Below are 17688 nucleotides of genomic sequence, written 5' to 3' on the forward strand. Positions count from 1 at the left end.
AATTTTCTTCTCCACATGTGACAACACAGAAATCTACAAGTAATCGTAATAGGGAAATTGTTTCGAATCACCAGATTATATTATCTCATGGAGAGACGTACTTTTCTCAGGAATATAGATAAAATTAAAGGTAATTAATTTTAAACAATTCAACAGCCTTTACTCTAGGTTTTTATAAAGAGATGCAGAGGTAAATTGTTTATATAGTTTTCAAAGTGAATATTTATGCATTCCTGTTATGGTTTCCTTTTCACCCCTACCCTATCCAAAAAGGTACCACCTGACTGGGAAAGAGCATCCTTCCAACAAGCCAGTCAGTCCAGTCCTGACTTGAAGCCAAGTCCACAAAATGGCGCCACGTTCCCTTCTTCTGGAGGATACGGCCAAGGGTCACTGATAGCTGATGAGGAGTCCCAGGAGTTTGACGACTTGATATTTGCATTAAAAACTGGTATGTATGAATTCCCAAACCTCATTAGAGGTAGACACTCCCCATGAAGTCACAGAAGAAGTACAATCCAGTCATCCTTAGCACATCCTGATTCTCATGACCCATTCCTAATCCCAGCCAAATCTAGGATATTTTGTTCTTGGCCCCAAATAAAACAAAACCTAAAAATAATTTACAATTTTTGATTAAGAAAAATACATAATCTATCTACGTGTAAATATCTCTGTCCTGAACTTTTGCTGGGACACCCAGATACTATTGAGAAACTTCAATGTAAGACAGTCTGATAGATATTTCACTGAGAGAATTTTGCTTCTAACCTGCCAAAGAGACCTTCTTAGAGATCATCTTCTAAGCAGAGAGTTTTAAGGGAAACATGATGGGCATTGTATAGCTCTCTACTTTTCAAAGTACTATCATACCCAGTATATCTTTGGATCTTTTTCTAAATCTGTTTTAGTTTCCTAAGATGAACCATGAAATGGTTCAGCTGTAAGCAATGGGAATTTATTGGCTTACAGTTTGAAGCCTAGAAAATGTCCAAATCAAGGCATCATCAAGGTGAATCTTTATTCCCAAAGACCTACTGCCAGCAAGTCTTGGCTCCTCTGCTACATAGCAAGATACATAGTGGTGCCTGCTGGTCTCTCCCTTCTCTTCCAGGTTTTGTTGATTTCAGCTTGCTTCTGTGGCTCATGCTCTTTCTCTCTCTTTCTCTCTCTCTGTATTCATTCTGTTCATAAAGGACTCTAGTAGTAGAATTAGGTCCCATCATGAATGAGGTGGGTCCCCCTTAACTGAAGTAACTTCATCAAAAGATCCTACTTACAATGAGTTTACACCCACAGGAATGGATTAGATTTGAGAACGTGTTTTTCTGGGGAACATACAGCTTCAAATGACTACAATATTCAACCTCCTTCATTGAGTAGCCCCAATGCATAGTTCTTCACACATGAGAAGAATGCAGTCCTATAGGCCCCAAAGTGCAGTATATGGTGTTGGAAATATGCTAAGGCATATAAAAGACCACAGATCTACCCCACTGAAGGTCATGTGCTCTTGGAGGAAATTCTGGATATTATTCTTTCTGATGTCTAAATGATATGTGGAGTCATAGCATATTATCATTTGTCAAAAGTGTTATTTGAACATTGAAAAATAACCATAAAGTAATTTTTATAATCAAATATACAGTTTTATCTCTTTTATTTAGTTATTTATTTATCTTTTTATTTTTTCCTGAAATAGTTTATTGTGATGTCATCTTCTCTTTCATGAGTTTCTAAATACTTCAAAGTAGTATGCTTTTCTTTGGAATTTGTAGTGATTAAATTCTCAGTATTATCAGCTAATGACATAAATTATGCTTTTTGTTTAGTTCGTATGATTTGCTTTTGCTTATGTCTAATTTTAAAATATTCATTATGATTCACATTTTTAATCCTCCTCTTTCACATTGATATTCAGAGTAGATTACTATGTTCCTTCATTTAATTCAGACGCTGGTTTAGATTAGTATTCTAGCATGAATTTCCAAGGTTTAGTTCAAGAGTCGAGGAGAAGGTAATCAAATGAGAAGAATAAAGGCATATGGGGATTTACCAAATAATCCAAGTATTCTTATCTCATTTCTGCAAGGATGAGTGTTACATACCAGATATATTGGCGCATCATATCCTTTCAATATTCCTCCCATTTCCAACACACATGAATATTGAAAAATTATTATCTGTGTTGATGGGAAGTCAATAAAATATTTAGTGCAAATAGTATTCACTTTTTACACAGGGTTTCCCAAACAAAATTTACATTTTTCATAATCTACATAGTGCAAATGCCCCATGGGCATCTAATGAGTCTGTTTCTCTTAGGTATAATTTACTTCCCACAAGACTGACATTCTAGAAGAAACTCTTTTATACATCTTTTTTGAGCTTTATAATGTTCAGTGCAGTGTCTTAACCATTTTGGGTGCTCAGTTTATATTTATAATAAAATAATCGCTTAGATACTTCTGAAAACTGAACCCATATTTCTAACCATTACCATAATCACTGCATGATACATTGATATAATGCTAGGCTGAAAGGCAGATTGATTGAAGACCAGTGATAGCAAACCCTCAGCTAGCTTTTGCCTTTCCCATCCATTGAAAAATGCTACTTAGCATCAGACTCCTTCCTCCTAAACAGTGACGCAGTACTCCTCTCAAGTGATGCCCCAGGTAGCCACTCGCTCTCATTTATAACTGCAGTTGAGGTAAAACCTCTAAGACATCACTGCTCTAGTCTAGCCCTTGCTTTTACACATGAAGCATCTGAGTCTGAGAATGCTTAAGTTACTTGGCCAGATCCTGCAGCTAGTGAGTGTCAGAGCCAGGAATCAAATCTAGGTCTTCTGCCATCAGGTCCAATAAATCTATTATTCCTATTTGTTTCTCTGTTGCCTATATTTAAAAGTTAAAACAGGATAGGTATAATCATCACCACCATAATTCTGTTTGTATTCTGTGTACATTCTATGGTATTTACACATTTACTACAAATGCATGATGAACAACAAAGACTAGAAATAGAATTCATTATTTTTTAATTTAAAAATAGATGTTATTTTCAAGTGATTAGATTAATACATCAGTTGAATGATTCCTACATTCCAGTTACTTTTTAAGAAGTGTGAAAGGTCTGAGATTTTATCCAAATTCAAGCTGATAAGTTAGCCTGCCATGTTTTTGTGGTTGCTGGCAGAAGACATGAGACTCCTGCATCAGAGACAAAGTTTATTACTCTCATCACAGCAAGCAACATGAGCTTCATGTTTAGGTTCATTCCCATTGCCCTTCAAGTCTCATGGGGGTGAAACAAGGGTCCCTGGTGGAGGATACACATATACTCAATTTTGCAGCATAGCTGAGGGCCCTGAGTTTAGGGAACCTGAGTATCTTTTAAGGGACAATAAGCAGACCTCTTTGATCTTTGCTAAAGAGAAAAACAGTATTATACTGGACAGTAAGCAAATTGGCACTCTGCTCTGGAGTGAGACAAAGACTGTTTGCTATGCAAACATCCTTAAAGATAGTTTAGAACAAAGAAAATCGGTGTCTCTGCTCACAAGATGTGTATAGAAAAATTGCCTCCCACAGCACAGTCTTAATATCTATGGATAGAGAAATATATAAAGCGCCATCCCTACTCAGGAAGAGCTTACAGTTTTAGAGAGAGGTCATGGGTAATAAAGAGATAAAAGCATGACAATACAAATAATTTCAAGATAGGGATGTAAATAGTTAAGAAAGACTTCAAAATGGGAAGTTAAGGATAAATTAAGTCTTGGAAGATGATTCTGTATTTTCCAGGAGGTCAAATTTTGGAGAGCAGGAAGGAGGCAGAGGAAATATGTATGAGCAGTGGCACAGAGGCGTGAGATGATGTTTGGGAGGCACATAATTGATATTCCTGTTCCCTACCTGATTCCAGAACAAATTAAGGGATAGGCACAAGAGATCAAAATATCTCAATTTTACTGATAAAGCTGATGTGAGATAATGTGATTTTTACCCACAGTCTGATTGTCCCACCCAACTCACCAACCACTGCTGGAAAACCACATGCCACTCCTTGTAGGGATAGATCCTGACCCTGAAAAATGTGTGACCTGGAGAGGCAGAGCAGGATAGGGCCATTCTGCAGGCAGGCCAGTCCCTACGAGAGGAGGGAGTTTCTAAGGTGCAGAGGCCTGCTCTCTGCTTCTATCCTTACCAATCAGATACGACCCTCTGTCTCACTGAGAAGATAGAGTAAAAAGATGGAAAGAGACCATGAAAACTATTCTAATAATGGAAGTTTTCTCTTCATGGAAGGAAATGGATGGGGTGTAAGTGTTCTTCTTAGAAGATGAAACAATCTGCTTCTTTCAACAAACTGCCAGTATTAAGTCTCAATAAGGGCACATAGGGTGAGACGAGACTTGAGATTGAATACTCCAACAGAATCCAGATGATAGAAGAGCAGTGGAGATCTTTGGACATTATCCTAATGGCAAAGGGCAACTAAAAAGAGTTTTAAATGGGAAAGTATCATGATGAAGTTCTCATGCCCCACCCATAAGAACTGCATGTCCTAAAACTAGAACAATCAATATCCCAACTTATTTACCTTTAGGCATAAATTTTCACAGAATGATTGGATCAAAGGAAGTTTCTTTGCTCTCAGTTATGTGAAGTCCAGTATCATCTCTGTGAAAAATCCTGTGCTGGCCTGATACATTGAGGCATTTATATATATTGAATATGTAAGAGTATTTAATATTTATTGAGTGCTTGCTATATGCCTGGTGCTCTCTAACTAGAAGTATTTATTCATTTGAGTCAGGGACAATTATTACACTCATTTACAGTGAAGTTATAGAGCCTTCCCAAAGTCATATAGTGAGGAAGTGGTGGTAGCACAAAACAAATATAAGGAGCCTGCCTCCTAAGTCTGTGCTCTCAACCAGTATGCCATACTGCTTCTCCAGTATTTTGTTAAATTTGGAAAACTCTACTGAAATGAAAGAGAACTCATCCCTGTACTCAAGAACAGAACTTGGTATTTGTTAACCTTTTGGTAGATATTGTTGAATGATGAATAAACGGATGAATGAATAAATGAAACTTGAGTTTGTGGGGAGGAATAGACATTCAACCAAGCATGACAAATGGAAGAGTAAAATAGTAGTGGAAATTGCTATTAGATATTGTGAACATCAAGGAAATTAAAAACCACAACAACAACAAAAAAAAACATTTCAATTGCTCCTTGAACTATGTGTAGGTTTGAATAGGTAAAGGATGTAAGAAAGGGCATTCCAGATGAAGGGAACAGAATTAGCCAAAACCGAGACAGAGGCTTACAGTTGCAAGGTTTGTGTGGAGAGAGCAAGTACTATAGTGTGGCAGAGGCAGAGGGTGGGTGAGTAAGGCAGCAGAAGAAAGGCCTGAAGGATAGTTTACCTACACGGTTAACAATTTTCTATAGTTTACCAAATGGGGTTCAGCAAACACTCCCCTTTAAATATTCGTGGCTGTTCCTCAGTGAGAGTATTCCCTGGCCCAATATATTTGGGAAACTGCAGAAATTCACAATTCCCAATAACATTTAGTGATGCTGAAAAGTCTTAGAGTAAAGAAATCCATTTTACTTTATTTAGCCTGCTGTTTCCTCAACTTATTTGTTGATTTATTCTGGGGGAGCAAGATGCTTTCTAACAGTGTAACATTAAAATGCTATTTGGAAAAAAATTAATTAATTTTGAAAATGCTACTTGGATGCTAAACAAGAGTTGGGATTTTTATAGAACGTAGTAAACCCATGGTGGATGTTTTGAGGAGAGGAATGGCATGTTCCCACTGGTCTTTGAAGCAAAATAACTCTTAAGAAAGCATGAGGAATAAATTTGGAGGCAAGATCAGAAAGGCTGGGAAGTTGTTAGGTCCAAGGCAGTAAGGTTAAGTCTTCAAATCAGGGCAGAGGAAATGAAAATGAGAAGATGACCCAAGAGGAAAGCTGAGGAAGAACTGAGAGGACAGTCCACAAAAGCCCATGCATCTCTCCTGGATGAGTAAAAGAACAGAGTGTTTGTTGCTTGCTTTGGGAGGGACACTGTGAGTTTGGATTTGGACATGCTGATCATTAGGCCTGGTGGAATACCCTTGTGAAAATGTCTAGCAGGCTTCTTCTAAATATTCAAGTTTGGGTCTTCAGCAAGAGATCAGGGCTTGGGGTAATGATTGGAATTGCAGTAGCACGGAGATTATATCCAAAGCTATGGGGATGAATAAGTGTGATCTGAGAGGGTGGAATGAGAAAGAAGGGAAGAAAAGAGCTGGAGAAGGAAGGGGAGGAAAGAAAAGGAAGGGAAGGGGAACAAGAGGAGAAGACTAGATAAGACCTACATTTAAGGAATGAATAGAAGAGGATCCCACAGAGAAAACTATAGCATGGTCAGAAAGAGAACTAAAGAGAGAAGAGGGTTTTGTAAAGGAAGGAATGATCATCTCCATAAAATGCTGGCTAGTGTTAGGACTGAAAAGGGTAGAATATGTCCCCAACACTATAATAATATTGTCAGTAGTTGATGTAGCTTCAATGGAAACTAAAATGAATTCTTTTAGCATAATCAGATTAGATCTGGTTCCTAAATATACGACAAGTATTAAATGCATCCAGTTCAAGAATGTGTGGAATGTCTTGCTTACTTATAGATACAGTCAAGCAGTCCTGAGAGTTCACTAAGAATATTAAAAAGCCAAAGTAACTGACTCTAGCATCACTTCCCTGTATTTTTAGAAAAGATATTTTAATATGAGACATTTTACATTGTAGAATATGGTCAAATCAAAGGGAGCAGTCCACATGCTATTGCGTTACAGCAGGTATTACACTTGACCCATAGGACAGGTTCAGTGCAGCAATGTACTTAGTTTGACCCATGTTGCGTCTTAACATTTTTTTGAGCCAACATTTAAATTTAGAGATATCCCATAAAAATCCAGAATTTCTTGAAACACATAGCAAAAGAGTGCTTGAAATCTCGCAAGACACTAATTTGGCTGGAGTTGAGTAAGGGCTGCCCTTTAGACAGGAAATGAGCTTTCCAGTTTGTCTAATGTCCTCCAGGCTCGTTTCACTGGTTCATGCTAGCCTTTCTGGCCCCTGTGGACATTTGAGTTTGTAAACCTTAATCTATCTCAAGGCCCATCTTAGCTATGGTCCCCTCCAAGTCATGTACTGGGAGTAGTGTGTCTTGCAAGTCTTTTGCATTTGAACCCTTAAAATAACTTTGAAAGCTATGTATCCTTTTGCATATATTTAAATAAACATTTATAGTACCAAACAATGTAATTTCCACTGTAGTATAAATTTTGATGTCTTAAGATAAAAATTTTTTATTTTTCTTTCATAATTAATCCGAAGGAGTCTAAATACCGTAGCAATTTTATACCTGCTGCTATACATTTAAAAAATATATGAGCATGTGTTATGTGAATGTATCTCAATAAAATTGCATTTAAAAAAATACATAAACAAGCTTTTGTTTTACATTTGGAAATGTTACATCATTCTATTTTCTCCTTGAACTTGTATTTCTATTCCACTTTCCACAGAATTTTATCCATGTAATATATTTTATGCTTGAAATTCATTTTATCTTCACTTACTCAGACTTTTTAGCAACAAAACATGCATATAAATTGAAATGTAATATTTTTCTATGACCATAAGACTGTAAAGTTTCAAAAATTTCTTCTGTATTAAGTTATTAGCATTATTAGTCTACAGTTGAACAAAATATTAATAATAAAAATATTAAATTTTTATAAATCATTATCAAATAAAGAAGAATCCTATCAGGAGAAGAGTGGGGCTGGGTTTTATTTTCCCAAAGAATTCATATGTCTATGGTATATATTATTTCTTGATTTCATATGTAAGAGATTAGTTCTATTTTCTTTTTTAGTATTTTTATTATTGCGATAGTTTGAGGCTATATGTACCTCAGAAAAGTATGTTCTTAAAGTTAATCCATTCCTGTGTGTAGGATCTTTTTGTGAGTAGGATCTTAACTTAAGATGTGACCCACCTCATTCAGGGTGGGTCTTAATCCTCTTACTGAGTCCTTTATAAAAGAATGAAATACAGACAAAGAGAAAGCCACGGAAGCAAAAAACTGAAAGCAAGGAAACCAGCAGATGTGACCATGCACCCTGCCCTGTGACAGAGGATGCCAGCAGCCAGTCTTCAGGAAGAAGGTATCGTCTTGATGATGCCTTGATTTGGACATTTTCACAGGCCTCTAAGTTTGAACTGTAAGTTTGTAAGCAAATAAATCCCCATTGTAAAAGCCAACCCATTTCTGGTATATTGCTTTCAGCAGCCTAATAAACTAAAACAATTATTTTAAAGATGTAAGTACTAAGAAAATTTGTTCATATAAGTAGATAAGTAAAAAGCATGTCTTTTATCCATTATCTACAGCAAACCACCTCCAAATTTAGTGGCTTAAAACAAAACCCATATCTTTGTTCACAGCTCTGTAGGATGGCAGTTTGGCCTAGGCTTAGCTGGTTGATTATTCTGTCGTTATCACTTGGGCTCACTTGTGTAACTGAGGTCATCTGGCAGCTGGAATGCTTGGGTGGTCTAAAATGGCCTCACTCATATTCCTGGCAGTTTGTCTTGGCTGTTAGCTGGGCCTGTCTCTCTAGCTGGCCTTCCATCTTTAAGGACACTAGCCCCTGGCTTCCTTACATGGTAACCTAGGAGTAGCAAGCAAGTGACAATCTTGTGTGCAGTTTTACTTTCTCTATTGTCTGATGGTCAAAGCAAGTCAAAGATAGGAAAATGGACTCCTCTCCTTAAAGAGAGATGTGCTCATATTTTATTCCACCACAGAAAGCGTTTTTGTTTAGTGATACCACGCCTTTCAAAAGAAAATAAAGAGTAACACAGAGAGCTATCATCAAAACTTATTTTAATGTCAGTAAGAAGGAAAAACACCTAAAGAGATGTCAGTCCATCCAATTACAGGTGTCAGGGTCACCAATAAAGGCATGACTCACACAGGCTCCGATGGAGAGACGTTTAGCTCACATAGAGAAGAGACAGAGCAAGGTCAGCTTCACTGCTAGGCGTCGGTTACCCATAGCCAGTGAGTCTCAATCTGTGGCCGATGCAGGGAGATGTTCTATGTGAGCATCCCTCTCTTAGTTTATGTGCAAACAGAGGAGGAACCTATCCCCTCCCAGCCAGGGATCCATACACCACCAGGGGTGGGGGAAATGCGGGAGCTTGGTGTCATAAAACATGCCCACCAGAATCAGACTGTCTCCAGTGAATATTTACATGTGCTCAGGTCAATAGAGGAAGGAATGTACTGGCAGTTCCCATATCTAGTAGGGGATTGTGTTTTATCCTACCAGGCCAATGCATTTGGTCCTGAGCACAGATATATTTAGGGTCCAAGGGAAAGGTAGCAGACCACTCTAGGACCGCCCCCAACCACATTTAATGACCTATCAATTGATAAGTAATTGAGAGACCTTTTTCAATTTTGACAAAAGCCAAGAATAAGAAACACCTGAGGTGCAAAGGGGCATATTACCCAATTATCAGATTCACCCACTTTCTTAATAATGACACCCCTATTTTGGACTGTCCCTTAGATTGGAATCCCAAAGTTTTGAATCCCTGTGGCAGAGCACCACAGTAAGATGCCTGAGAGTGAGAAGGGTGGCTGTGAAAGGGCTTCATAGGCATTTTCTGAGACAGACAAAGTCTGGGAAAGAGTGCATATGGAAACGAAAAACCCGGAAATGTATTCCCTTAAAGCTATCCCTGTCACACGACCTTTTACCCCTTGGAAAAATTCCTGTACAGGGGTTTAAAGGCATTCAGATTTGAAGCCTTCTGCTTCCGCTACTTTAAGAACTTTGGAGGCATTGAGTTGGAGCGTTTTTAGCATTAGATTATGACAGTCAGCTCCCAGATTTACCAATGATGATAGCCAAATCACTTAAGCACATTTCAGCTATAACCACTGGACTAGCAAACTCCTATTTTACTCTTCTCCTTAAAAATCATACCTTGCAAAGATTTTCTTATTCTCAGGTGACAATTTCTATAGTATACCTGAGAATTCCCTCCTGGCATGCACCAAGAGTGTTTATAACAGTCAGTCACAGATTTTTCCTTGTGTTCCAGGCTTTCAGAAAGGCCTGCCACCATTCCTTAGATCCATAGCTGGCCTTAGGGACCACAAAATTTAAGGTGAAAAAAATGGCCCTTGGCATACAATAGCCCTTCTTTTTACCCCTTTCTTTGTACCTTTAAGACCATTCATAATAAATTATTTTATAAATGCAGTTGATGAGTAAAAGACTTCTGTGGTTTTTATATTTTAATAGAAAACTCTAGAGGACCTAAACCTTCAAGGTAAAAAAAAAAAAAAAAAAATTTTTAACTGTGGGACTTCAAACACCATTGATAGGACCAGTGGGGAGGTTTTTGTTTTGTTTTGTTTTGTTTTTCCTATTCAACTGCATCACCTGTATGTCAGATTTGTCCTATGTACTTTTCTTCCCCTAACTCCTGCATTAAAATATGTATCAGAGAGTATAGAACAGCCTGAACAGAGGTTAGTAAGTCACAAGTAAGCAGGTGGGTTGCAAGACTGGGAACTATGATCCATTCAAACACAGATTCAACCTAAAAGCAGGAAAGTCAGTCAAATGAACGTGTTGAAATAGGAATCAGGGCTAGTCCTGGACCAAGGCTTACATTGTACAAGACTAGGATTCATCTCTGTAACTCTGGATATAAAATAGTACAGGACACTTCAGTTAATATTCTGTAAAGGTTGGATGGATGGGTGGGTGGTAGGTAAATGGATGGATGGATAAATGGATGGATGGATGGATGAATGGATGGATAAATGGATAAACTGATAGGTTTCAGGAAGAGGAACTAAGTAGGCTTTTCAATTGATACCATTTCCTGTGCCCTTTTAATCTTGCTCAGAACTCATCATCTTTCAATCAGCAATAATGTTGAGATATTCAAGCACATATTAAAATACTTATATTAATTCATTAGGTGATGTTCCAGTTTGCTTATGCTACCATTTTTCAAAACACCAGAAATGGATTGGCTTTTATAAAGGGTGGTTATTTAGTTACAAAGTTACAGTCTTAAGACCATGAAGTGTCCAACTTCATGGTCAAGGCATCAACAATAGGGTACCTTCACTGGAGAAAAGCCATTGGCATCTGGAAAACCTCTGTTAGCTGAAAAGACATGTGGTTGTTGTCTGCTTGCTCCCAGGTTTCATTCCAAAATGTCAGTGTCAGCTTTCTACAGCTGTCTTCAAAATGTCTCTTTAAGTTGTAGCAGCTAGCTCCTTCTGTCTGAGCTCTTATATAGGACTCCAGTGATTAAATCAAAGATCTATGCTGAATGGGAGGGGCCACATTTCCATGGAAACATTTAATCAGTCGGTCACACCCTGATTAAAGGTGTCACTCACAGTTGGGTGGGTCACGTCTCCATGGAAACACTCAATCAAAAGGTTCCAACCTAATCAACACTAATATGACTGCCCCCACAAGATTCCACCAAAGAACATGGCATATTTGGGGACATAATATATCCAAACCGGCACAGTGGAATACCTTTACTTGGGTGCAGTAGGGAGAACTCAGTGTCAGAATGCCATTGGCCTAAGGAACAAACAGGAGACATGACACTCTTTTTAGCTAAGACTCTTCATTCTTTAATTACATTAAGAGCTTCAAATGTGAGAAAGACTAGACTGCTAAGAGGGAAAGACCAGGTAGCCAACTTTAGTATTGGAAAGCACCATCACTCCTTTACAAGCATTTGCAAATATGTCAGCAGGTCCCAAGCTTATGTTTAACAGCTACAATTGAATTGTGAAGTGAATGAGACAATATTTTTGAGTCCAATGTGTCAGTATTGCCTTTTTCGTATTTCAAAATAACAACAAAGGCAAGTATATTAAAATAGTTCATCATAAAATAGAATGCCCTGGCCCTAAAAGCAGCCATGGACTTCTTTTTCCATCTGAATTTTAACCATTTTGAATTCTTAAAAAAAAAGGAAAGAAAAGAAAAAGAAAACAGAATTGAACTTTTCTATTTTTTTAATAAAGTATTTTTCCTTCTATGAGAAATCCACATTTCACTCTAAAAATAGGACATAATGTCCTTCAATTAGTTGTTCTTGAAGTACATCAGTGTTTCCACAGAAAAATAAGACACTCAGTTCTAGATTAGTGGTGTCCTGGCTATTATTAGTTTTTTTTTTGTTTTTTTGTTTTTTTAATAGAACTTTCTAATGTAGCATCAATGTTCCCAACCAGGAGTATAGGAGAATGGAAGCAGTCATCCTGGGACAGCCTCCATTTTAGGAAAGGAGAGTAGGTACTGAGCTAACTGGAACAGAGAGTCTACATCAAGGGTGAGAATTGGATGGTAGGGAAATTTACATTCCTATCAGGAAGTATCTTGTATACTGGCATTTTTATGTTGAGCCAAACCTGACAAGATTCTAGGAAGTGTCAGGCTTGGAGCACATTAGGCTTAGAAACAGGGTCTTTCTTCACAGGATGCTTGTCCCAGACTGACTAACTGGATTCTCCATTACCCCCTCAGCTTCCTTGTTTTACCTCAGGCTGACGCCAAGGATGTCATGGTAAACATTCCCCTATTAGAAAGCTATACATGATTTTCTTTTTCAATAGGAAGAAAAGGAATGACTGGCCCTTGAACACAAACGAAAACATTCAGAATCAAGGTCCAAAGTACTCTAACTCATCAAAGAACTCATTGATAAATTTCTTTTCCAGAGATACCACAAACAAACCACAATGACTCATGTAACATCAAGATCCTCTGCAGCCCAGTGTATTAAACAAAGTCAGATGAGAATCAAAGGGGGAAAGTGAAATTTTGAAAGTTTTAAAAAATTTTTTCTCATAAAAAGGAGAGGAATGTGACTTTCATATCCATGACATTTTTTAAAAGGCCATTTAAAAAAAAAAAAAAAAAAGTCTGTGTTTGAGAGTCAGAGTACCCTGGGTTGGAATCCTAGTTCTGCCTTCTACTAGCTGTGTGACTTTCAGTAAGAGATTTAACCTTTCAGCTTTCTCATATATCAAATAAGGAATATTTTAATTTGCTTGTAAATTTTCATGGGGATTAGAGATTATCTATGAGAAGCATCTAGTGCAGTGTCCACCAGAGTTTAAGTTCAGTAGGGATTATTTGTTGGGCTCACTTGATTGTTATATTTAAACACAATTTTCAATGTTCATATTTCCTGATTCTGTAACTCTAGAATGTTCACTGCGCCATTACCATTCTGGAGTGGGGGGTCTTGAATATGTGCAAGGAGTTTGAAATTTATTCTCTTCACAAAGTTGAACAGGTGAAGCCTCGGAGAAAAGGAAGTGATGCAATTAGAGCTGGCACCTCAAGAGGCAGTATGGTGTAGAAGAAAACACCCTACATTTGGGGTCAAAAGGCAGATGGATGTCTTCAGTCTGTGACTTCTCTGCTATGTGTCGTGGGCAAGACGCTGAGCACCTCTGACCCTCAGCCAATCCCCGCATCTGTAAAATGGGACTAACAATCACCCTTTCCCTAACTAATGCATGTTAAATATTGAGAAAAGCTGATGCTCAAGATGAATATAAATTATTACCTCTAAATCCTTTATGATTGCTTGTTCTGTCTTCCAAAGAGGAGAGTTACTATCATCCCAAGTTGCTGGATTTTTCTTAAATTTTTGGTTTAAAATTTAAGTGCAAGAAACACCTTTCAGAAAATCAGGATACTTAACTGCAAAGTACCCTCTTGACCAAATTCCAAAGAGACTTCTAAATCTGCCCAGACCTGAGTTGTGCTCCCAGTTCTGCTATGTCATACTTGGGTCCTTTCTGAATCTCACTGAGGGATTAGCATTTGGATATTATATGCTTATTTCTACCAGGAAGAAATAGGGATTGAGGATGAGGTGGGTCACGTAGATGTGGTGACTCAAGGGGAGGCTGTATCTAGAGCTTGCTGACATCTCACAGGGCCCTGGGCTACTAAACTAGCTACACCCACTTACTTGTAAAACTGCACTTTATGTTAAACTTCCCAACCAGTTTGCTCCAGGCCCTTGCAGTCTGTTCAGCATGCTTTTATCACAGGACTAGTCTTGCTAGTGTGGTTTATCCCAGTAGTCATCAAACTGGCTTTGGTTTTCTCAGTGGGCTTTGGAGCTGGCAGACACTGAAATTAGTGGGAGTTGGTGCCAGTTAGATTAGTTAGCCCCATTCCTCCCTGATGTTAACCATAGGATCCTCCCTGCTTCTCCCTAGTTGATCCGCTTGGGCAATTTTGTTACTCAGCCCTTTGGCTCCTGCTCACCCAGATAATGCTGCTACAAGTCTCAGGGACTTGCCTTTCAGAGTGGCCACTGTTTTGATTCTCCACCAAGGTCCTTCCAAACAGGTCAGCTACCCTGCTGCTGTGCTTACTTGGGTAGACAAGCAAGGGCCCTTACATACCATAAATGATTCAAGAGGCCTGTGTGAAAACAGTGGCAAACTGGAGGGTAGTTCCTAGTCCATGTTTTCACTGTTTTTTTGTGTGTGTTTTGTTTGTTTGTTTGTTTGTTTTGTCATGCAGAAATGTAGGACCAGTATTACTTAGACTTCTCTTGATTTTTCACGAGAAACCAGAAATCTGTTTTTTTATATTAAATGTATTAGCTTTTAGCAACTAACTGAGCTTTTTTAAAAAACATTGTCATTAGTGATAGTCTAGTTCTCAATCTGGGGAAAGAGTTATGGGTGTTTGTTAATCATTTTACTTCATAGGTTACATATATATTTTATGTATAGGATTATCATATAATTTCTCATCCAAACCAACACAATTCGGTAGAGAAAATACAGTGTGATGAATGATTTTGTCAGGTATAAACTTGGACTTTTCTTTTGTGTGTATCAAATATTATATCCTCCAGCTCCCTGCTTTACAGGAATGGTGAAAGCCATATTTGTGAGAGGGTATGAAAATGGGCCTGGATGGATTGGCAGGAAAGCTGTTAGGCTGGATTTAAAATGGAATACTCAGAATGACTGGAGAGCTCTGTTCAGCCCTGAAAGTTCCCCAATGGGGAAATATTGAAATTACATCTATTTGGTAAAGTAAAACCAGATTAGGAAGTGTCTTAAAAGCCAAAGCAGAAGGTTTCAGACTCAATGCAATTGACAATAGGAACTGATGCCTGTTCTTGATAAGGAGAGGGCAGTGGAATGCAGAATGGACCAGGGGAACAGAATGGCCAATAAAGATGCATGAGCATTTTCAAGAACGAGGATCAGAGTACAGTTTATTAACACATCCAACAAATATTTACTGAACATCCACAGTGAACTGGGCACTTTCCTATGAGCTAGGCAACACAAAGATATGAAGGACATAATCCATTGGGGAAGTCAAAAATTTAAAAAGATAATCGCCATGCTTGCTTGGGTAGCAGTGGTGATGCCTGAGTTGATATTTATAGGAAGAGCAGAGGTGGCCAGATTAAGGAGGTGGGGAATGAGAAGAGCAGCCGAGGCAGAAATGCCAGCGTAATAATATGGGATGAAAAGGCAGTGACAAGCAGCTTTGCATTCTGAGCTCAGCAATGCTAGTGAGACAACAGGCTAGAGAGTAAAGCAAGGGTCAGATCCTGCGGTCTTGAAACATGGCTGCAGAGAAGGCCTCCAGTGGTTAGGCAGCAGGAGGAGGTACAACAGGAAGCAGAAGAGCTCTGAAAAAGCCAGCAGATCAGAGGATACAATGGGCAAGTGCAGTGTCATAGAAGCAAAGGAAAGAAGAAGGAAGTTGGGTTTCAACAGCAGCCTTTAATAGAGGGTGTAAAGGATAGAGATTCAGAAGGGGCCATTGGATTTGGTTGCAAGGAGGTCATTAGTGGGCTCCTGCTTCCATTTCCAAATAGGCTAAGGTTAAGCTAATTCACAGCTTCCCGTAGCTACCAATTCTGCACAATCATCAACCCTACTTCTCAGACAGAGGGGAAAGTCTCAGCGACTCAGGCAACTAGTTTTTCACTTTCCTCTTTGTTTGCTGAATCTAGTGCCCAGCAGAGGAGGAGCTGGGAACTGAAATCTCTGGAGGTTCAAGCCAGTATGCCCTTGTGACCACATGACCACATCCCCATTTCTCTCTCTCTCTCTCTCTCTCTCTCTTCTGTGTGTGTGTGTGTGTGTGTGAGAGAGAGAGAGAGAGAGAGAGAGAGAGAGAGAGAGAGAGAGAACAAACAGCATGAGTTTGTGGTCCACACATTAGACATGGAAATAGCATGGTTTTAATTTTTCTGAGTTATTCTGAGTCATGAAAAAAGCAGTGAATGGTGGAGTGTCCTCAAAACAGAGATTCTGGGTGCTGTATGTAGTTAATAACAGATAGCTTTGTAGGATTCCTGTGTGGATCTGTTTTGGCCTTGTGCTACACAATTATTTTTATCTCATGATTAGATCTGAATCATTCAGAGCCAATGCCTTTAGGCTGCTGATATGATGCCAGGGTGCTCTCCCATGTAGGCATTTCTTCTCAGGTCAATGCCCACTGAGCCTCCTCTGCTCATAGACCTGCCAGATGTGGTGCATGTGGATTAGGGCGTGTATGTTTTCTAACATTCATGCTACATCCCTGCAGAAAAATTCTAATACCCACCTAATTTTGTATTGTGATAAATTCCCCAACTGATAATGATGTTCTTGGGAGTAGGCTATACCTTTCAACCACGTGGAAACCAAAAAAGATTGAGAACTCAAAGTTGAGTCTTTAGAAATTAATCTTTACTTTAAAAACATACCAAAGGGAATTTAAAATGTAATTTTATAATTATGTGGTTTTAATAGTATTTATTCAAATGTATAGCTCATTTTTCACTAATTTAATAGAAATAAACAGGTTTTGGCTTAATGTGACTTGGCCTTTAGAATTCACTACATTAACCATTTGGGGTTTTGTGCTTATTATTTTTCTTTTTCTGTTGCAGGTGCTGGTCTCAGTGTCAGTGATAATGAATCTGGTCAAGGCAGCCAGGAGGGAGGTACTTTGACTGATTCCCAGATTGTGGAACTCAGGAGGATACCCATTGCTGACACCCACCTCTAGCTCCTCAGTAACCATTAGAATGAGAATATTTTCCTATTTGTATTGGCTTTTGTGCTAAAACTCTGTAAGTACATGTAGTCTTGAAATAGGAATCTGTAAATTATACTGGATGACTAACCCAGAAGTGATTGCTATGTTTGGAATATAAATTACTTACCTTTTTATGACCTGCAAATTCACTGCTACAATGAAAGACTGCATCAATTTGTATCAGTTAATAGGATGACATATTCCAAGGCTATTAGTTGTTTTTTGATCATCTTACATGGCTAACATGTTTAATAAAAGTAATATTAACAAACAATAAAAATAATAGAATCCGTTTTACATCAACCAGGCTCGTTATTTATGCGGAAATGTTGTGCATAAGCAAAAAAGTAAAAAATGAACCTATGTATGTTAAATGTATTTCCACTTTTCAAAGTTTTTAAGAAATCATGACAATCAGTTTTATACTTGCAAGAAAAGGATAACTTTCATATCATATGATTTC

At 38.3% G+C, this 17688-nt stretch overlaps 1 protein-coding gene across 1 annotated transcript in view; it reads left to right on the forward strand.

Annotated features, from left to right (window-relative positions):
* ADGRV1 (adhesion G protein-coupled receptor V1) overlaps positions 1 to 17487 on the forward strand; it is a 635274-nt gene extending 617787 nt beyond the window's left edge. The window contains exons 89-90 of the mRNA XM_037801795.1: positions 274 to 451; positions 17077 to 17487. Coding sequence (XP_037657723.1) covers positions 274 to 451; positions 17077 to 17195 — 297 coding nt within the window. The 3' untranslated portion in view covers positions 17196 to 17487. The remainder of the gene's footprint in view (positions 1 to 273; positions 452 to 17076) is intronic.
* The last annotated feature ends 201 nt before the right edge of the window (positions 17488 to 17688 follow it).

Source organism: Choloepus didactylus, chromosome 13 (assembly GCF_015220235.1).
Source record: "Choloepus didactylus isolate mChoDid1 chromosome 13, mChoDid1.pri, whole genome shotgun sequence".
Lineage (NCBI taxonomy): Eukaryota > Metazoa > Chordata > Mammalia > Pilosa > Megalonychidae > Choloepus > Choloepus didactylus.